The 21,946-nt window shown below is 44.7% G+C and overlaps 1 protein-coding gene across 2 annotated transcripts in view; it reads left to right on the forward strand.

Moving 5' to 3' along the window:
* The window catches only part of PIP5K1B (phosphatidylinositol-4-phosphate 5-kinase type 1 beta), a 412,487-nt gene that overhangs the window by 331,997 nt on the left and 58,544 nt on the right, over positions 1 to 21,946 (forward strand). For both annotated transcript variants that reach the window (XM_086961234.1, XM_086961235.1), the window contains exon 11: positions 10,947 to 11,031. In XM_086961234.1, coding sequence (XP_086817360.1) covers positions 10,947 to 11,031 — 85 coding nt within the window. The remainder of the gene's footprint in view (positions 1 to 10,946; positions 11,032 to 21,946) is intronic.

Here is a 21,946-nt window from a genome sequence, read left to right on the forward strand (position 1 = left end):
AGATGATAGATGGATAGATAGATGGTTGTGTGTGTTGTGTTTGGGGTTGTGTGTGTTGTGTTTGGGGTTGTGTGTGTGGTTGTGGGGTTGTGTGTGTGGTTGAGTGGTTGTGTGAGTGCTTGTGGTTGTGTGCTTGTGGTTGTGTGGTTGTGTGGTTGTGTGCGGGTGGTTGTGTGCATGTGGTTGTGTGCATGTGGTTGTGTGCATGTGGTTGTGTGTGTGTGGTTGTGTGTGTGTGGGGTTGTGTGTGTGTGGTTGTGTGTAGTTTTGTGTGTGGGGGGTTGTGTGTGTGGGGGGTTGTGTTGTGTGCGGAGGGTTGTGTGTGTGTGTGGAGGGTTGTGTGTGTGTGGGTGTGTGTGTGGGGGGGGTTGTGTGTGTGGGGGGTGTTGTATGTGTGTGGGGTTGTATGTGGGGGGTTGTGTGTGTGTGAGGTTGTGTGTGGGTGGGGTTGTGTGTGTTGGTGTGGGGTTGTGTGTGTGTGTGGGGTTGTGTGTGTGTGTGGGGTTGTGTGTCCATCCGAGTGAATCTGGACATAGAAATGATTTTCAGTAAAGCGAGAGCTTTTGGTTCATAGACCCACTCGCCAGCAGAGAGAGCCAAGTGAAGACCTCAGAGAAAAGATGTTCATATTCAGGTCAAAGAGCACAAATTGCAATGTATTTATATGGTTTGGTTTTGGTATTTTTGCAGTTTGTGTGCGATCTAATGAAATATTGTTCCTTATCTGTGTTACCGATACTAGATTACAATCAGTGCTTTATTCGAGGGTTTGCATACAGCAATAAGGAATGATTAATGCTGAAACCGACGGAGATGGTCTTTGGTAAAGACTCTCTAATTCGTAAATTTATGATCAATTGGGAAGAAAATTATACTTTGGAGTCACAGTTTAAAGGTTGTCCAATATGCTGCCTGTCCATCTGAGAGAAAACATAAGCTTGCATCTTTCCGTAAACTTCTATACACCAGATATGTTCAGAAAAACTGTTATGGCAGTATTATATTTCACTAAGTCCCACCTAGCTCTTTTTCATGGCACCGAGAAACCCTGTGTGCATTTCGTTATATACATAACAGTTTCGCTGGCTTTAAATCACAGGGTCACAGCAACCTGGAATGATGCCAGGAATCTAAGCAACTGGTAGGGTGGTTGTGCAGGGAGAGCAAATTAAATAAACAGTTTTAGCCTTCTTTTACTTGAGAAAGCTAAACGTTTACCCTGCTGCAACCAAACAACTAATGGTGATGCATTTTACTATTAACTCCAAAGTAAAATCAATCTTACTTTTGCCCAGCAGGTAGCGCTTGTGCCTTATCAATTGCACGCAAACTCTAAAAGCTGCTATAACACGGTAATCTTCGCTGATTAAACAGGACAGATCACCGTATTATCTGAAGCCAATAAAAGCATAGGGGTTTGGCTACAAAAATAAACTCTTAGGAGCTGCAGTCACCTAAATTAATGAAAAAATGCCATTGGCTTTTATCTGAGTGACGAGAACCCTAGTTGGGCCTGCGGCACTGCAAAGCGTCATTGATATGTTACAGAGCCTGTAAACAATAAGTAACAAGCAGGAAGTGGGATAAGGGAGGGGGGGTCAAATGGTGAGCATTTCGCTGCCGCTTTGATGTTCTCAGTGGCCACGCGGCTCACTGAGAACATCAACAATCATGTTTAGGTCTCGCTGAACCAACGCGCATGCGTTGTTCTGCGAGAGTATAGTAAGGGGGCTTTCCAAAATGCTCCCAAAGGCTTTAGGCGGACAAATGTGCGCGCGCCCGGCGCACATGCACTGTGCCCGATCCGCCTGCAGACTTTGGAAGCATTTTGGAAAGCACCCTTACTATACTCTCGCAGAACAGCGCATGCGCGTTGGTTCAGCGAGACCTAAAAATGATTGTTGATGTTCTCAGTGAGCCGCGTGGCCACTGAGAACATCAAAGCGGCAGCGAAATGCTCACCATTTGACCCCCCCTCCCTTATCCCACTTCCTGCTTGTTACTTGTTGTTTACAGGCTCGGTAACATATCAATGACGCTTTGCAGTGCCGCAGGCCCAACACTACTGTTGCTCTTCAAACGTGACTCTCGGGGTAGTGAATTCAAGGAGTGTAAGGAGTTTCAACGAGGTTGTGTTGGGGCAACAGCTCACAGCTCAAAAGTCCACTTAGAGACACAATCGAGTTTTATTCAAACCTTTGCTTATCTTTTAGTTTAAAGAAAGCATTTACTCACACTGCAAAATTACATGGTATGCAATGCAACAAGGGTTCTCAGTTTGCGATCTTCTGTGAGGAGCTACATCCCTTTGGTTCCCTCCCACTGTTATCAGAGTTTCTATGTTTCTACATCCCCAGTTAACCGCATGGATCTAGGCATAGGTTAAGAACACATGCAGTTCAGTCAAAAAGTACCCATGCGCACAGCAGTTCAGTTTGCTTTCACCAATTCAAGTTCACCCAGTAAAAGTATTAAGTTTGTACTACTCAAATCTTCTGCATCCTCCATCCCTCATTTTTTAAACCATTTTTAAATATCTCCAGGCTGTTGTGTAGAGGTTACTAATTCAGCCAACATCTGACCAACTATACAACCGATAGAAAGAGACAAAGTTTTTTATCCAGTCGTGATCAAGACATACCTGGTGAAAGGTTTTGGGAATTGCTGTCCTCCATTCTGAAACTTAAATGTTTCATACCGTGCTGGAATGATGACCTCCATTTCAAAATTGAGAAAGGAGTATTCTCTAAATTGCTTAAACGTATGAAATGAAAAAAAATATCTCTTAGGAGTGAAGTGTTAGGAGATAAGAGAGGCCTTTTCAGCCAACAACCTTTAGAATAAGAGCAGGCTACTACAGAAGGAAGGTAATTATTTTCCCTGAGGGAATATCGGCAGAAAGTGCACAGAGCATCTCGAACACAGAACGCATAACTCCGTAGTTTCTTTTGTGAGCCAGAGCTGCCTCTGTAGTGTCTGATGGCTGCTCAAAAAGAGGACAAACCGGTCACCAAAGGAGCCAGCCTGTTTGGGTTCCCTGGTTTGGACAGCTAGTTACATTCCTATCATAAAAATCCCCTGCAGGCGAAATGGTTGTTGTTGTATCAGGATCTACTGTTCTGTGAACACGTGGCGTATTGCTGTAATTGGTGGGATTATGAGTGTCCTCTAGGCAGAGCAGTGGTAGGAAATGATTCAGTAGGCCCTTTAAGACAGCCCTTCTTAGCCAAGGGCACAGGTGCTTACTGAGGGGGAGGTTCTCTAATCCACTGATGAAGACAGCAGGAATGGCCATTTTTGAACTATTAACATTCCTCTTTAAGTTGCCGCCTCCATTGGCTCTCGCATTCACCTCATGAGCAGACCTGCACGCCACACAGAGCTTGTCTTTTTGCTCTTTGGGTTTGCTCCAACTGTGCTTTGCAGCAGGCAAAGGATCAACTGCAGTCTTTGCACCAACAAACTTCCCCAATTTGGCAGCTTAATATGAAGAACTATAAACCAGTCTGTATTTTTCTACACAGCAGTTAGATTAATTAATTTTCTAAGAAAAACACATACAGCTGTAGGAATACCGAAAATATAGGTTATATATTTTATATTTGTTCTTCTTATATCAGGGCGATATGACACACACACATTTTGTACCTTAGTCAAAGTCAAAGTCAAAGAATTTATATAGCGCACTACATACCCAGAGGGTCTCAAGGCGCTTAGGAGGGGGAGGAGGATTATTTGTCAAATATCCACGTTTTAAGTTGCTTTCTGAATGCTAGGTGGTTCTGGGTAAGGCGAAGGTAAGTAGGGAGTGAGTTCCATGTTTTAGCAGCCAGGTATGAGAAGGATCTGCCTCCCATGGTGGTCTTGCTGATGCGAGGTACAGTGGCGAGGGCTTGGCTGGAAGAACGTAGTTGGCGGGAGGGGGTGTAGAAGGACAGTCGTGAGTTGAGGCATTCTGGTCCGATGTCGTAGAGTGATTTGTGTGCGTGGGTTAGCAGTCGGAAAGTGATTCTCTTATTGACGGGTAGCCAGTGGAGGTCTTTCAGGTGGCCAGAGATGTGTTCGTTGCGCGGGATGTCTAATATGATCCTGGCTGAGGCGTTTTGGATTCGTTGGAGTTTCTTCTGGAGTTTAGCGGTAGTGCCCGCGTAGAGGGTGTTTCCGTAGTCCAGTCGGCTCGTTACCAGAGCATGGGTGACTGTTTTCCTGGTTTCGGTGGGGATCCAGCGAAATGTTTTTTTAAGCATGCGAAGAATGTTGAAGCAGGATGAGGATACGGCGCTGACTTGTCTGTTCATTGAGAGTGAAGAATCCAGGATGACGCCTAGGTTCCGTGCGTGGTCTGTCGGGATGGGTGCTTTTCCAAGGGCTTCCGGCCACCAAGAGTCGTCCCATGCAGAGGGGGATGTACCTAATATGAGGACTTCTGTTTTATCTGAGTTCAGTTTCAGACGGCTGTGTTTCATCCATTCGGCAACTTCTTTCATTCCTTCGTGTAGGTTAGTTTTGGCGGTGCTGGGGTCATTGGTGAGAGAAAGGATTAGTTGAGTGTCATCCACGTAAGAGATGATGTTGAGGTTGTGTTGGCGGGCGATGGTCGCGAGGGGGCTCATGTATACGTTGAAGAGGGTGGGGCTGAGTGAGGATCCTTGTGGTCCGCCACAGATGACTTTAGTGGCCTCGGACTTGAATGGTGGAAGGCGGACTCTCTGGGTTCTTCCGGTGAGGAACGAGGTGATCCATTCAAGTGCTTTTCCTTGTATTCCGATGTTACTGAGGCGTTGTAAAAGGGTGCTGTGGCAGACTGTGTCGAAGGCAGCAGAGAGGTCGAGGAGGATGAGGGCGACTGTGTCTCCATTGTCCAGTAGAGTTCGAATGTCGTCTGTTGCTGCGATGAGGGCGGTCTCAGTGCTGTGTTTAGCTCGGAAGCCAGATTGTGAGGAGTCGAGGGATTTGTTGGCTTCGAGGAAAGCGGCGAGCTGGTTGTTGACAGCTTTCTCGATGACTTTGGCCGGGAATGGAAGGAGCGAGATGGGGCGGTAATTTTTGAGTTCGGTGGGGTCCGCTGTGGGTTTTTTCAGAAGGGCGGTGAGTTCAGCGTGTTTCCAGCTCTCCGGGAAGGTTGCGGAGTTGAAGGAGCAGTTGATGACGTCTCGGAGGTGCGGTGCTATGACGGAGTCTGCTTTGTTGAAGATGTGGTGAGGACATGGGTCTGTGGGGGATCCTGAGTGAATGGAGTTCATCAGGCGGATGGTGTCCTCAGTGGAGATTGGGTTCCAGTCGTTAAGGGTGTTCACGGGGGGAGAATGTTCAGCATATGGTTGGGCGGGTTGGTCTCCGGGTTGGTTGTCGAAGCTGTTTGTTGTGGAAGAATGAGGCTAGGGAGTCGCAGAGGGCTTGAGAGGGGGTGATGTCGTTGGAGTTGGCCGAGGGATTGGAAAATTCCTTGATGATGTTGAAAAGTTCCTTGCTGTTGTGGGCGTTGTTGTCAAGTCGATCCTTGAATGCTGTTTTCTTGGCCTTTCGGATTAGTTGGTGGTGTGTGCGGGTGGCGTTTTTGAAGGCGTCCTTGGTGCTAGTGGTTGGGTCTTTTTTCCAGGCCTTTTCAAGGGAGCGGCAGAGTTTCTTGGACTTCTTAAGATCATCGTTGAACCATGAGGCCTTCTTGTTGCCAGGTTTGCTTTGATGTTTTTTCAGTGGTGCTAAGGTGTCGGCGGTGTTGGATAACCATAGGGTGAAGTTAGCGGCGGCTTGGTCTGGGTTAGAGGAGTGGGCTGGGGTGTTTAGAAGGAGCGATGAGGAGATCTGGTCGATGGTGATTTTGTTCCAGTTTCTTTGCAGAGTTGGTTGGAGGTGGTTGATGGGTTTTGGCTTGTAGTAGGTGAAGTGAACGCAGCTGTGGTCAGTCCAGAGGAGCTCCGTAGTGTGGCTGAAGGAGACATGATTGCTGGAGGTGAAGATGGGGTCGAGTGTGTGACCTGCGATGTGGGTGGGGGAAGTGACCAGTTGTTTAAGTCCGAGGTTGGCGAGGTTGTCCAAGAGGGTGGTGGTGTTGCGGTCGTTGATCTTTTCAAGGTGAAAGTTGAGGTCTCCCAGGAGGATGTAGTCTTTGGAGGGGAGCGCGTGTGGAGTGATGAAGTCCGTGATGTCTTCACTGAATTTTGCGCGGGGTCCTGGTGGTCTGTAGAGGAGGGTGCCTCTGAGTGTGGTCTTGGGGTCGATGTGGATCTGGAAGTGAAGGTGTTCGGAGTTGGTGAGGTTGGCGTCAGAGCTGGTTGAGATGCGGATTGATTTCTTATGGACGATAGCGATTCCTCCTCCTGTGTGGCCGGTACGGTCCTTGCGAGTGATCTTATAGTCTTCGGGGATGGCAATGGTGATGTCAGGGGCGGAGGAGGCGTTCATCCAAGTTTCCGTTAGGAAGGCGACGTCTGGAGAGATGGTGTCTAGTAGATTCCATAGGTCAATGGCGTGTCTGTGGACCGAGCGGGTGTTGAGGAGGATGCATTGTAGGTGGTTGGGGTCGGGAGTCTGTGGTGTGGTCGTAGCGGAGATGTTGTCGGTGCCGCTGAATTTGCAGGAGTAGCAGGAGAAAGGTCCATGGGTGTGTCTGGGAGCGGCTTGGACGCAGTTGGGGGCGCGACCGGGGTTAAGGGCTAGGAGGGTGGCGGCATCGTAGGTAATGCGGGCGGGATGGGAGGGACGGGGGCCAGGGGATTTGGCGCTGGGCGCGGTCCAGGCGCGGACGGGCGTAGACGGGCTTACCTTTGGCGCACCTTCGGCGCGGATTGGGCGCGGTCGCTGCGCGTGAACGCTGCGCGCATGGGCTACTGTCATATATGGATGGTGGGAAGGGGGAGGGGCGAGGGCTGTTCAGCTGGGAGGCGGGGCGGGCTCACGAGGACGCAGACCTCGGACCACAACAAAATCAACAAGAGGTCTATTGGATTTACTCTAAAGAGACCCAGAAGGTATGTGTCTTGTTGCCACTTTGCCCTTGAGTTATTTCTTTCTTTCTTTATTTCACCATGCTGTTTTGCGAGGAGAAAACCACCCCTGCACTTTAGGCTTTTTTATGACTTGCTGACTCTACACTAATATCATGTGAATGTAAAATTCCGACTTTATATAACTTGGCTTTCCTTTTTATGGTGCAATATGCCTGCAAGCACCTCCATGTAGTGAACCAAAAGCCGAAGCTCACCACATAGTATGTGTGTAGAGGCATTGCGACATAACTTGAGTGTATTTACCCCATGAGCGGGTTGTATAATGGTGCCTGTTTCAACACCAGTGCCTTTACGAATTTAGCACAAATTATTGCAAATTGTTGTCATGGGCACTTAACACTTGACTGTACCAAGTAGTCATTTTTCATGTAAAACTTTGCATAAGTGGTATTAATGAGAATTTTGTTTGGGTAAAATCAGATACTACAAAATATTTCTCATCATTTAGTTCACAAGTAGAAAATAATGCAAAGAGATGTCCAGTACCAGCACACGTTATTTGTGCTCCAGTGTTTTTGCACCGACTGATACTGCACAGGTCTAAATACTGGCATTATTGTTTATCTTGACAGCTCCAAATTGTAGGTAAGTCTGTATGGCAATCGGCTATATTAAAATGTTTTGTTTAGCCAATCACTCAAAATAGCTCCTAGTTTGCACAGTTTTTTTTATTTTATTTTTAGGAAAGTTGCTCTTTTGGCCAAACAGTGTGGGCCGTGTTTTAATTTTCCATAAGGACTAGTGTGCACCTCCTAGCAGCACTTGATTTTCTCACTGCTGAGGTTGAGCCTACCGTAATCTATCCAGTTTGCTCCCAACTCAACACCAGGCTGGTGTCTGGCGGGGTGGCGGGTGGGAGGGGGTGGGAGGGACGTTGAGAAAACAGACAATAAACATAACATTAAAAAAAAATACAGAGAACTTACCTGCCGCCCAAAGCTGATTTCCTTGTCCTGGCAGGCTCTGGATGTGGTCTTCCACTCCTTCCTCCCAGCGCTTTCCTGGGCAGGCTTAGCGGAAAGGGAAGGGCGTTCGGCCGTTCGCCTTAAGACAAAGTGAAAACAGCCAATCCTGGAGCTGTGGTGCAGCTCCAGGATTGGCTGGAGCAGGCTAACCCAGCACTCGTTCTGAGGCTGGGGACCTCAGCTGTTTCTCAGCTTGGCATTGCAGGCTCTGAAGTACGCAGGTCAGTTTGGTGAATCCGAAGCCCTGAGCTATCCTTGATTTTAAAAAGATATTAAAAATAAGCTAGGACAATGGAAGCCTTTGGGGGAACCCTGCAGTCTCAAGATGTAAAAGATGGTGCAAAGACTGTGGGCAGTTCAAGATGGTACAAAGACTGTGGGCAGGCCAAGATTGACAAGAAAGGTTATTGCCCGCCTCATCTGCTTTGGCTAGGATGCTGTACATTATTACTAATAATACAGTCTCATTCCAGTGTGTCGGGCAAATACCTTACTGGTAGTCATCCAAGCCACTTCTCCATAAGGCCCTGCAGCTGATCCATAGCAACCTTATCTGACTGACTGGGGCCTCAACCCTCACAACTGGGTGGGCAGCGGGGGGGGGATGGGGGCAGAGGGTGAGGCCCCAGTTGTGTGGGGCGTCAACACCAAACATGGCTTTTTAGGAGTCAGGTTTGGGGTTGAGGCCCCACATGATTGAACAGATAAATCATACGCAAAGGTAATTTTGAGGCACTGCCCAGTTCCTCAACAGATTCTTCTAAGATTGTCCATTTCTAGTCTTTCTTCTGTGAAGTAAGTGACTGACCATATGAACGTTTTTAAAGACTTCACAAATACGACGCGGTGGTGTAAGTTTTGGTGTCAGGTAATTAGATTCAGAAAAAGAATGTATGATCTGAAACAGTTTATTTAACTGCTTTGGTAACCTATTTGATATTGTCATTTAGAAAGTCTTTCCTGGCCATTAAAATTTACATTTTAAACATCCACAGGGTAACTTTTGAACCTGGGATAATCAGCAAGGCTACGTACGGCCTTATGTGTAAATACACCATGGTATAACTCTATGATTCAGTCACAGTTCCAGATGGTTTGGCATACTCTTAGTGCTGAGTGCCACTGCTGTCAGTATTCTTATTATATGCCCTTTGATGGGCAGTATATTTTAATGCTCGTTTTGTTAAATTGAACTGCAATGACATATCAAGACATGTTCAGGAGCTTTAAAACTTAAACTTCCGAAGCGGACAATAGTGGTGGTCTCATTCTGCTGCCAAATTGTATGGGGAGTCTAGATTCTAAGACCTAAAATTCTTAATTTTGAATAGATTTTCCTCTATTCTTATTTAAAATCTCTTCTGCTCAGTGCACAATGTTAAGAAACCGAAGATGAAAAATTATCCGCAGGGCTCTTTCTCTCTTGACCTGGCTATCTTTTCTGATCTAATGTTGAATAGTGTGGTGCCCAAGGTGAGCTTGACCTGACTCTCCTCTTGCAAAAATAAAATGATGCATTGTCAAAGGATTTTTCTTCTATGTTATCACCTAAGCACTCGGCCACCAATCAGAAGCTTCCATCCACTGTGAGCAGGAACCATTACAACTTGTCCTCCACTTAGCTATAACTCCCCTTTCTTGCTAACTACTGTTTCAGCAAAGCCAACCCCTCTGTTCAGTGCCCACATGTTTTAACGTGTGACACTAGAATTCTGACCTAGTTCCATTTGCCCATCAAGCATACTTCTTTCACACATTTATTGTCCAGCTCTTAAAGTAGACACTTTTAACAAATTAACAAATGGAGGAACCTGTCAAATAACTTATACTATCACCTCAACCTAAATGTGCATCTTCCTCATATGAAACAGTTAGTTTGCAGCACTTTTACCTTTTGTGCGGCAAACCCTTCCTCGTATAACCCAAGACGTCTAGAATGACTAAAATAAGGTTAAATATGTATTCTAACACTCATAAGTGTGAGTGTTGTTTTACCTTAAGATGCCCTTTAACCGTCGTGTTTCCAGTGAGAGCCAGACACCTACGTTCACAACTACCTGTCTCATATTCACATGCGAGGCATGAAGCAATCAAGGTGCAGGGCAAAATGGCTAGACACCTTTGTCTTATAACTATGGGAAGTAACGGATATACCACAGATTCACAGTGGCAGCAGGGCCTCCCCTTTGAAACATTGAGAAAAGCGCTTCCATCGAGAATGAGGCCTATCACAATTCCATTTGGCACAAAGGCGTTTGATTAAAGGTTGGTATGATGACTAGTAGACATCATGACCTTTTCTCTACATGACCTTCAAACAAGACCAGCCGCTAAGTAGAAGCAGTGGCAAAGTTGTCCATGCCAACACAGATCCATGTTGACTAATGGGTGGGACAGTATGTAGTTTCAAGTCCGCAGTACCCCTTCTGACTTTCCTGGGCCTTGCAGGGACCACTAACCACCTGTTGTTTGCAACTCCAGTGTCTTTCAGAAGTGTCCAGGGTGCCCAAAGCACAAGAAACATTTCCAACGCAATAGGTTGACAGATCATGCACTGTGCAAAAGTGAATCCCGGTCACTCTGTAAGAGTATGTTGCACTCTTACCAGCTCCAGCAAACCCTCACAGCTAAAAAACACTGTCCTAAGGCATCCTTATGAAGTGTACTACCCCTAATACGATAAATTGCCCTCCTGAGACTTTTGAAGGATTTGCGCAGCTTCAGGAAGAAACTTAAAACATGGCTCTTTCCTTGATTGCCCCGCCACACCGTTGCTTCACCCTCTCTGCTGCGCTGGGAAGCCCTTGGGCAGCTAGGCGCTCTACAAATCACATAAACATAAACAACAGAAATACCGAATTCTATATTTGTGTGCTAACTTCTTAAAAGTATGTGTTTTTAAAGTATCCCTGGAATTCGACTAGACCACTTTTTTGGATGATTTTAACCACTAGTTTTTTGTGCATTTCAGGACACTGTCTCCGTTCACAGACCGAGCTTCTATGCAGACAGATTTCTAAAGTTCATGAACACCAGAGTCTTCAAAAGAGTGCAAGGTACAATTACTGTGTTTTTTGATCAATTGACTAGAGGACAATGAAACCCTATTAAGTTTGACCTTAAATGATTGGGCATCATGCTATCAAAAACATGATTTTAATTTCCACAGAAATTTCAATTAAATGCTCACCCGATGGAAATAATAATATATTTAATTTTAGGATTTAAGGGGGAAGAAATTGATCAATTTTATTGTAGGTGACTATATATAGATTGTACATAGTATGCACATTATAGATTTTGAATCTATGCCAACATAGTGAATTTGATTGTTGGAGTGTAGCCATGATTTGTGTGCTAAGACCAACACTGTGAACTTGACAATGGATGGCACTGTATATCCAGAAGTGATTTGGCATTGTGTACTAAATTCGAATTAGCACCTCAGGTCTTCTTGTTACTTTTGATTGAGCATTGGCATTTTCCTCTGTTCCTTTATCAACGCTGCTTTCATATCATTCTGTCTTTTTGTCTTTCCTTATGTTCCTTATAGTACAGTTTGCTTGTTGCCCAGCTGATGTTTGTTCTTATCGCCATAAGTATCATACATGGAGTTTAACTGTGTATTTCTCCTTCTTCCTATACCCTCTTCCCCATGGCCTCCTCTCCCCGATTTCTCCTCTTCGTCCCCTTTTCTGCCCCACACCCTCAGTTTCATCACTATGCCGTTATATGTATTTTTCTATTGGCAACTGGTAAACTCACATATGACCTGTTGCACTCTTCTATTTGTATCTCTGATTGTTCTCTGTAAAGCGCCTTAATGTCAATTTGGTGGAAAGAACACTATTTAAAATCATTAAATAAAAAACTAAATGAATACCAATGCATTGCTGCAACATTTACCAATAATGTGCCCACTTATAATTTTGACTCCACATACAGTAGAACTTTAACTTCTACTGAGATTGGTGCCGTCATTTTGAAGAACTACAATGTGGAATGCGTGGGCCTGGATAACTAGAAGTGTATATTTTTGTGATAATAATTGAGATGCAGGCGCTTAGCCATGGACCTGTCAAAGAAAAAAAAAGAGTATGAGGGAAAGAGTCCCAGGATCACCCTCAAGTTAAATTAACCAAAGCAAAGCTCATATGGTGGGACGACACAAGCCAGCAATAGTTGCCAGTTTGAAAGCCATAGCCTATCATAAGGAGTGGATGGTACCAGTGGCCTAACATACGCCCGAGCTCTAGGAGTTAAACGCTGCAAAAGTGCCTGGTGGTGGGCAAGGGATGGGGACCCCCCTTCGTGTACTTTGCAGGGGGTCCTCCTCAAGTTTTGTTATGCCACTGGATGGTAAAAACCACAAAAGATTATCAATTGAACTACAAACTGAGGTGTCAAAACCATGGAGACAAACTCAATAAAGTACGGATCGATCAACCCTATAGAAGTGTAAAATTGAGAGAGACACTTAAGGTGAACTTCAGTGGGGGGGTCTATGTTGCAGTTCTGAACACCACCCAGGCTTCTCATATACGGTGTGTACAATGAGCTAGCAAGATGGAGAGGGGAAGGAAAACTTTACTTATCGCTAAGTCTTACTGCTCACCCTGCCTAGTAAAAGGCTGGTGCACCTCAATACTGACCCTATAGGATATGCAATTGCCAGTGGGGACTCTGAGGGAAGGGAAGTTAAAAATAATTAAGCTTGTGGGAGAATATACCATATAATATATTGTCAGCACAGGTTAAAAGTCAATGAAATTACATCACTAAACTATTCATTGAAAATGGATATGTTTCACTGCTATGTATTTGTAAAAAGTTCGCACAGACTCATATTTAGATTAAAACCAGCAAAGGGTCAAAAGTCTGGATCTTAATAGATTAACGGCCCCATGGTGCGTTATGGCGCCTCTGGAGACAGAATATTTCTCAAAGGAGCCAAAACAGGATTAAACAATATCAAAAGGGAAATCTAATCTTGCTTTTGTTTACTATGTCACTGGAAAGTAGCCCGAGAAAACACAAATAAAGTATTCAGTTTGTGTTTCATCAAACTATTTAACACAAAAGACTTACAGACGAGTTCCGCTGAAATTCACTAAGTGACAGGACACTGCGTTTGATGCATTTGGTGTTCACTGTGGGAAGGAGGATGGCCAGTAGTCAGAGACAGTGATAAGTATATATGGCCATCCTGTGTAATGTGTTTAACAATGAATTTCAAGAGGAATAGGCAGGCCTCTGCAAATGCACCAGAAACATTTGTATGAAAAAAACGTAGAAAAAGTTAAAGGAGTAAATGAAAATATTTAGAGTGGTCATACAAGTCTCCTTTAAGATTTTGTGTGCCTTGGTGTATGATCTTGCTGTTAGAGCTGACTAATTAAAGGAACTAAGGAGATAAGGAGGTTAATAGCATCTCACATAAACTGAGTGGACATGTTGCGAGTGCCCTACCAATACCTAAATTGTGTGGCACTGTATCACGAAGAGCCAGGAACATTTTGAGAATCAGAGGGAGAGATGTTACTACGAAGAAAAAAAGCAAGTTCTGTTATCGCTGTATGCCTTGTTGCTCTCTCCTCATCGAACACTCGACTATCTAAGCCCATACCAATTCTGGAAGCTATAACGTCAAATGGATAACCACAGATTTTATTCGTTTCAAGGGAGAGAAACAGTGATGCTGAAATCTTATCATGGAAAATGTTATGAAGATTCTAGTAAGGAGTTAAACCAGTATAGGCTGGTGAAGGGGTGGCCTGTGCACACTCCAGCATGTGCAAACCCTATACATTGCAAGCTGAGAGTCTCCCACTAGACCGGATAGGTAGTTGTCTGTGCAGATGATTGATTTGCATTGTCTTCTTGGGGAGACCTCGGTGCAAGAGAACATACAAGAATTAATAAATACTCTCCTACGTGACTGCCCTTTTGCACCCAAATCCGACATTTCCATAAGACCGTACCTGGCGAGTTACTTGTGGCATAAGTCTTTTCCCATAATTTCAGATTTGCAGCAGTCGACATTGACCAGCATTATCAGCCTAAATAAAGTTGCCTGAACCTGTCCACGGAAAGCGTTGTTTAAATCCCTAAACCCTCCACGAACATGGCACATCAGCAGATGAGATGGAATGTTGTTGTAAAGCTTCCCTGTAAATTCAAGATTGATATATTCGACCATCCAAGAGAGACCCCAAAAGTGTCATTGCAGTCAGCGAGCAGGGTTCACTCTGCATTAAGCCTGGTGCAAGGTTCAACCAGCTCACTACCGTTCCACTACACCCCATCATTCTCACGCTTCTAGTTTTGTCCTCGAGCGGCATTCAAAGGATTTTCTGTAGCCTCCTCTGCAGTATCTCTCCTTGACAGCTTCATGGTACTAAGCCTCTTGGGTCTTATGAGACAGAAAGAGTGATGATGCTTGCATAATTTTGGCCGGTCTCCTAACAGCAGAGATGAGTTTAATGGAGGCATTTAAATACCTCTAGTGCTTAAATACACTCAGCGAAGTGAAAAGATTTTTATTAGAAACGCGCCTGTAAAACAACAAGTCTCAACACGGGAGGCTCAGTTTGACATAAGGAGTATCTTCATTTTAGAAAGGGTAGTAAATTCATGAACATGATTTCACATATAAATGAGAACACGAAATAAACATGGCCATTTCTATAGGTGTACTGAAGTAGGAGAGGAATAATTGTAATGGAAGTGCAGAGACAATGCTGGCAACAAAGTAGTGTCCTCAGCAGTAAAAAAACGCAGGATAAAAGATACTTGTGGTTCTTATCTGTGCTAATATTTATATGTTTAAAGCTTTATCTGAGATGAGGTTAGCACATATTCTTTTTCATCTGCTTTCTTGCTTCCTAGTATGTTTTTCCTTCATGTCATTAAATTAATTTGAGAAAGTCAGAAATGTATTGCCTGGTTGTTTCAAACGCACTTCTTTATTCGATTTGCATCCAGACCATTCAGACTCGTGTTGCTGCTCTGCTCAAACAATCAAACAAATGACTAAACAAACATCTAGTTGCTAAACGCGCATGCGGTTCCACTGGACCGCTTTACAGTATGAATGAGATTCCAACACTAAAATGTCTGCTGTGATTCATGCTTTAATGGTCACCAACACTTCAAGTGTTAAGATAACATTTTCACTGAGGCACAGGACTGCTGGCATTTCGGTATCTAAGTAAACTAGCAAAATCTTTCTCATGTCTAGGACAATTTTTTCGACCAAGATTCTTATGTTTTATTTGCTTCCTTAAATCTCATCTTCAAGGTTGAGGTGGTATTTCTCCATTAGGAACCTTCTCTGTTCTCTTTGGGGTCTGGTTGGTATCTTTCATCTGTATTCTTCGGCAACTACATCTTTATTTTATTTTTATTTTATTTTGAAAGTTTTATATAGCGCGAACAAGATCTTTGCAGATATCAGAGCGCTTTACACAGAAGGGGTGCGAACAGGAGAGTGAGTAGCAGGCCAATTAGTCTTAGCGCAATTGAGGTAATAAGTGGGGTAGGTACATGAGGGAGCATAGTCAAACGGGTAAGTCAATAAGGCTAATAGTACTAATAGGTGGAAGCAAAAACAATCATGTAAATCGATAATACAGATAATAAAAATAGCAAAGGGATCAAAATAAGTAGTGCAGTTCGGTGCATAGACTTAAAGAGTCAGAGATAATAGTTCAAGTGTATTTAGCCATGAGGATAGCTTTTACTTCTTTCTTAAAAAGTGTGGTGGAGGAGATGAGCCTGATTTCGGGAGGGAGAGAGTTCCAGATCTTGGGTGCCATTCCTGAGAAGGAGCGTTTATAGCAGAAGATTATTTGCGCTTCTAGTGTTTCTGGTGCCACCAGAAATTGTCAATTTCTGAGATAGGTAACCGGGTGAGCTCAGGTGTACCACTTTGTGTGTCATGCAAGCGATTTTCAGATGTATTCTGGCTTCAAGAGGTAGCTTTTCCGGGGGAACCTGCGGGGATACAAGAGGACAAGGTGCCTTCGCAGCATCTCTCGATTGCCGCAACTGCTTCATTATTAACCTGGCCTCCTCGGCCGTGTCTCCTGGTGCCACAGCACTCTCGTTGTTCTTGCCTAACCACGCCGCCAACTGGGCGGCCAGTTCGGGAGGCATATCCCCCTCGTTAACAGGTGTAACTACTACCGGGATCGGCTGTCCCGCGTCCGGGATCGGAACTGGGGCCTCCACCGGACTGACCGGGCTCGCCGGAGGTGACTCGGGAACCGGGGCCTCCCCTCCTGCCGCCCTATTCCTGGCCCTTTTACCTCTCCCGGCAGGGACTATTCCCGGCAATGCTGGTCCGATGACTTTCTTCGGTCTACCCGTGCCATTCATTGCCGCCATCTGATTTTTCATGTTCGCCATGTCCTTCACCAGCATGCGAAGCATTTGTTCGGTCCCAACCTTCTTTCCGACCTTCTTGCCAGGCATCGTTCACGGATATTCGATTCGAGGTCCTGGATCCAAAGCTTCGGATTCACTGAAAGAGAAACACAAAAATTACAAGTTCTCAAAATTGGCTCCTTGTTCCGTCTCGGGCTCACGTGCAACGAGGATGTGCAGCTTCCAAGCACAGGAACAAGAGGATGCTTCCTTGGATTGTTGCTCCTTTTATTCTTCCTCGGGAGGGCGTGGACCCTCCTCCAGCCGCCTACGGGGCGTGTCCAACGGTGTAGGTGTCTAGGACAACCCCTCTTGGGCGGGAAAAGGCGCGCCCCGGCTACGCCACTTCGGGCATACCAGCCGAGACACGCCTCCCGCCCAAAATGGTTTCCCGGGGCGATCGGGGCGCCCAACCATACGTTCGGGGGGGACCGAGTGGTCGCCCCTTTACATTCTGGCTTCAAGAGGTAGCCAGTTCAGGGATTTCAAGTCAGTGGTAATATGTGAATTCTTTTTTGAACCAGTGATGAGTCTAGCCGCAGCGTTTAGAGAAGCTCTTAGAGGTGCGGTAGTAGTTAGGGGGAGTCCGCAGAGGGCGATGCTGCCATATTCTATTCGAGGGATGACTAGTGATTGTACTGCAGTTCGGAAGTCTTTGGCTGGGAGGAAGGGTTTAAGTTTCTTTAAGGTATTGATTTGGAAGTTCTCTCCCTTAGTTGCCTTGCTGATATGTTGCTGCATGTTGAGATTGGTGTCAAGTGTTATGCCTAAGGATTTTGCTGAGTCCACGATAGTGGGTTGGACATTGAGTGCGGTTAGGTGTTTAAGCCAGATTTGCGTGGTAGAGATCTTCGCTGGGGGTGAGATCAGAAGGAACTCTGTTTTCAGAGCATTGAGTTTGAGATGGTTATCAGCAAGCCAGGATTGGGTGCTTCTGATCATTGAGTTCAGGAGCAAAATGTCTTTGGGGGATTGTAATTTGAGATAAAGTTGGGTGTCATCGGCGTACATGTGAAAGTGTACATGAGATGCTTGTAGCAAGGTGGTGAGAGGTTCCATGACTAGGTTGAACAGTGTTGGGGATAGTGAAGAGCCTTGGGGGACGCCTAGCGATACAGGTATTGGCGATGACATCAGGTTGTTGCTCTTGAATTTCTGCGTCCTGTTGTGTAGAAAGGAAGCGAACCACTTGAGAACAGTTCCAGATATACCCATTCTTGTGTTTAATAGTTTGAGTAAGTTCTCATGTTTCACGGTGTCGAATGCTGAAGAGAGATCAAGAAGGATGAGGAGGCAGGTGTCGTTTTGATCTAGGATTTGAAGTGCATCGTCAATTATGTGAGTCCTAGCAGATTCTGTACTGTGTCCTGCTCGGAAGCCTGATTGGTGAGGGTTAAGGAGATCAAAATGATCAATGTGTTTAGCCAATTGTATTTGTGCGCATTTTCCCAATAGTTTGGCGAGAGTGGGAATATTGGTAATGGGGCGGTAATTGTTCAGATCAGAGGGGACGGCTGTAGGTTTCTTTAGTATAGGTGTGACTTGTCCAATTTTGTGGGAGTCAGGTATGGTACCTTGTTGAAGTGAACTGTTGATAATTTTAGTCCAGAGTGGGAGAAGCAGAGGGGTAAAGTCTTTTACAGCGTTAGCAGGAAGGGGGTCCATGGGGTGATTGGATGGTTTCAAGGTGCTGAGCAGTTTGCCAATTTCTTCTTCAGAGTAGGTGCCAAAGGAAGACCATGTGGCATTGTTTTATGGTTCAGTGGGTGCTATGCAATGGGGCTTGGAGTAGAAGCTTGCGTCAATTAGGAGATCACTCTTTATCTTGTTAGTTTTTTGGATAAAGAATGCGGAGAAGTCTTCACAGGAAGGTGCTTCGCGCACAGTGCTGAGTGGTTGGGGTTGTTCCTTGGATTGTGTTCTGATAAGCTCAAACAGTTTTCTCGGGCGGTTTTTTGCTTGGTCGAGCTGTAGGCTGAAGAAATCTGATTTTGAGCGTTTTATTTTCCTGAAGTAGGCGTTTCTCTTTTTCTTCAGAGTTTTTAGGTGTAGTGCAGAGGGAGCTGATCTCCAGGTGCGCTCTGCCATTCGCATGTCTCGTCTGTCCTCATTGAGACTCCCGTCGTACCATGGATTGGAGGTTTTAGTGGGAACTCTTTTTAGCTTCATAGGTGCAGCCTCATTCATTATTGAGGTCATAGAGTTGAGATAGTGGTCAGTCAAGGATTGAACATCCGTAGCTCCGGTAGGTGGAAGTAGGAGATTGCAGCTGTTAGGAGGCAAAGAGCTCGGGTTGAGTTTTTTCAGGTCCCTTTTCCAGACTTTGGGCTTGAAGGATTGAACCGGGTGAAATTTAACTTTTTCATTGATGGAGAATGTGATAATATGATGATCTGACCAGTCACAGTGTTGGATGGACTCGAGTTGGATAGCGTCCTCTTTGGAAATGATAAGGTCCAGGATAATCTTTGGTTATGGTTTGAGGCTCTGTCTCACAACAGTGTTTCTACTTGGCATTGCATCAACCTTTCCCTTCACCACCCCTTTAGATGAAGCAACTGAGCGTTTGTCTCATCCTAACCTTCTTTAATTTTATCGAGGTTCTCTCCTACATAGGTGTCTTGTCAGGCTTTTCCCATCTTACATTGTCATGCCACGTTCTGCTCCTTTTTTTCATAGTTAATGTTGGATCCTGCAGTCTCTTGTTCCTTCAGCTAAACTTTTTTTTTCCTTCTTCGGAATAAAACTCTATATAGGCTTTCTCAATTTTCGTATAACAAACTCCCCAGATATACAATAGAAGTATTTATCTTTTATTAACTACTTTAAAGATGGGGGGGGATCATGTGGTGTTTGCTACCTCTTTCTTGCGCCAATGTGATTTTCAAATGACCCTCGCTTTCGTGTCCCTTTCTCTTCCTCTGTCCTTCCACTTTAACATAGAGCGGATTCCAGTGATAAGATTTTTCCTTGCAGTTGCATTGGTGGGTCGCACATAGGTCAAGGATATGCAACTTTCACAGGTTTGTTGCTCCATAGAATCCTCTATTTGTTTGCAATCGAGTTGTATTATTCGTCTATCGAAATAGCCACAATATCCCTCTACCTTCATCAAGAAAGTAAAGTATTATTCTTTCATGTGGCGTTGCTATGACACCTTGATGTCACTGACTTTTACATCAAGAAACCGAGTGAAAGGGGTATTCTAGTTGCAGAGTAATGGGGGTGGGAGGAATGAACTGTTCAGTCAAAATAGACCACATGGTAATAATTTCAAGTATTTGACCCATTTAAGGCTAGTAGGTTGGCCTTTGCCCAAGTCTGAATCGGCTGAATGCATTGATAGATGGATTTGTGGAACCTGCTCTTTCGAGTTTCATGAACAGTTAGTTATATATCATCAGCATACACTTGAAAGTTGTGGTTGACTTTCTTGATCAGAGAGGAATTAAAGGTTGAAAAAGAGAGTGGTAGGAAGGGAGCCCCGAAAAGTGCCAGAGTGGATGTCGGATGAATAAGACCCAAAACAATGAACACTTACTTCCTGTGATTGGCCTGAGAGGACGTTTGCAAGATCTTTTCTGATGACTCTTGTGTAGCCTCTTTGTATATCCAAAGGGAGCTACAATGATCTCGTCAGCTGCTGACCCATGGTTGAGTCGGCTGAGACCTTGAGGTGAGAGATGACCTTGGTGTCTATGATACAGTGTAGTCTGAAAGAGCAAATGCACATTTTGTGGCACAATTTGAGTAAGTTAAGGAAGAGGAACATTGGAGGTAGAGGGGACAAATTCTCGCAGTCTTGTTCGGTTAGTAGAAAGCTCATCAGAGGTCCCTCATCATTCCACCATTTGGATATTGATATTGACAAAAAATATTTTGTCTTCTACATTGTATGGAAAAGTCAGCTTTCTAAAAGATGTTCAGAGTTCAAGGTGATTTAAAATGGAAAGTGCTCAACAAAATTTCCTTTGTTCTGAAAAGTAATTCAGAATATCCTGCTAAACTTTTGGTTTGTGTCTCTACTGTCTCCCAACATTCTTCATGAGCAAGACAGACCGTAGACCTCTTGCTTCTTAGGAATAGTAGTTTATTCTATTTTGATTGCCAACATGGATTTAATCAGGATCTTTCTGTGAGATCATTATCTGTACCTGTACAAATTTATACAGGTATTTTATTGGCCATATGGCGATTTTCAACCAAGGATTCCTAGTGTTCCTACTGGGATCCTGGTGGTTCTGGACCTATGAGGTGCGTCGACGTTTCGACCCTGATGCGCCCCAGTGGGTGGTCACGGCGGGTCTTTCTCAAGACAAGGTAACGGGTGAGTATGATGACAGTATGAATTTCAGACCGGTGGGTCTCAGCCTGAATCACAGCGGCGTTGTGGGCAGTCGTATCAGTTGTTTGTCAAATGGAACTGCTCAGTAACGGAGGTGCTTCGTCCCTCCTGTCAGCGGCAAAACTCCCAGCCAAAGGTCCAGAACCACCAGGATCCCACTAGGAACATTAGGAATCCTTGGTTGAAAATCGCCATCTGGCCAATAAAACACCTTTATATATTTGTACATAGGAAATCTCTTTTCACTGTAAAAATTGTCTCACCCATTGAGCACTACTCACCAAAAAGTCACATTATTTCACTTTTGCTGACGGTCATACCATGCATTGTATGTTATCCTTGAATGAAGCAATTTGGATACAAAAATGAATGAATTCTGTTACGATTTGTACAATACAATCCATTGATCGCACAACTTTATATTTTGAGCATTTATTTCTCAATCTAGCTGTGTACCAGAGAGCACATATTGTTGTTTGCATTAATAAACATTGTCAAAGTAATGTGCCTTACCCAACAGAACCACCTTTTTGCTTAACTTTTAAATACCCAGGTTCTGAGGGACACAGGGTTACCCCTTTTTTTCTTTAACATTATAGACTACAGCCGTACTCCTGAAAAGGAACCGTATAAATTAACAACGTCTGCTAATTAGAGAACATGGGTGTGCCCCATAGAAAGCAATTCTGCTCTTGGCACGAATAGGCTGTGCCACAATATAAAAACAATGCAAATATACTGTATTCCAGAAGAGAGGTATACGTTTGTGACTTTAAAGGTGGCATGAAGAATATTGCGTTGAACATATATGCTGGGTTCTTTAGCTACCTTTTGGCATGCAGTGACTTCTGGAAGAGGGATTGCAAAGCCCTATTGAGAGAGATTGCTATGAAAGGTGCTCTTAGTGCTGTTAAGAGCAGCTACACTTTTTTCCCTGATATGCCTCAGAGATGCCCGAGTAGCCTCCATTCTGCTTCCCACCACTGCCATCTTTGACCCGGAGGACGGGAAGTCACCCCATGTGCCAGACACTTATGCATTATTCAATGTGGAAAGAAAAATTTATCCTAGAGCACCACCATGGCTCCATGGCTCCATTGTTCTGTAGGCACTCTGTATGCCTGTTTTCGCAGCGTATCATAAGCAGTGTAATGCTGGATGGATTTCTCCAATTGTGGGGGAACTGGCGTTCTATCCGC

The sequence above is a fragment of the Lissotriton vulgaris genome, chromosome 3_1 (assembly GCF_964263255.1).
Source record: "Lissotriton vulgaris chromosome 3_1, aLisVul1.2, whole genome shotgun sequence".
NCBI classification, from domain to species: domain Eukaryota; kingdom Metazoa; phylum Chordata; class Amphibia; order Caudata; family Salamandridae; genus Lissotriton; species Lissotriton vulgaris.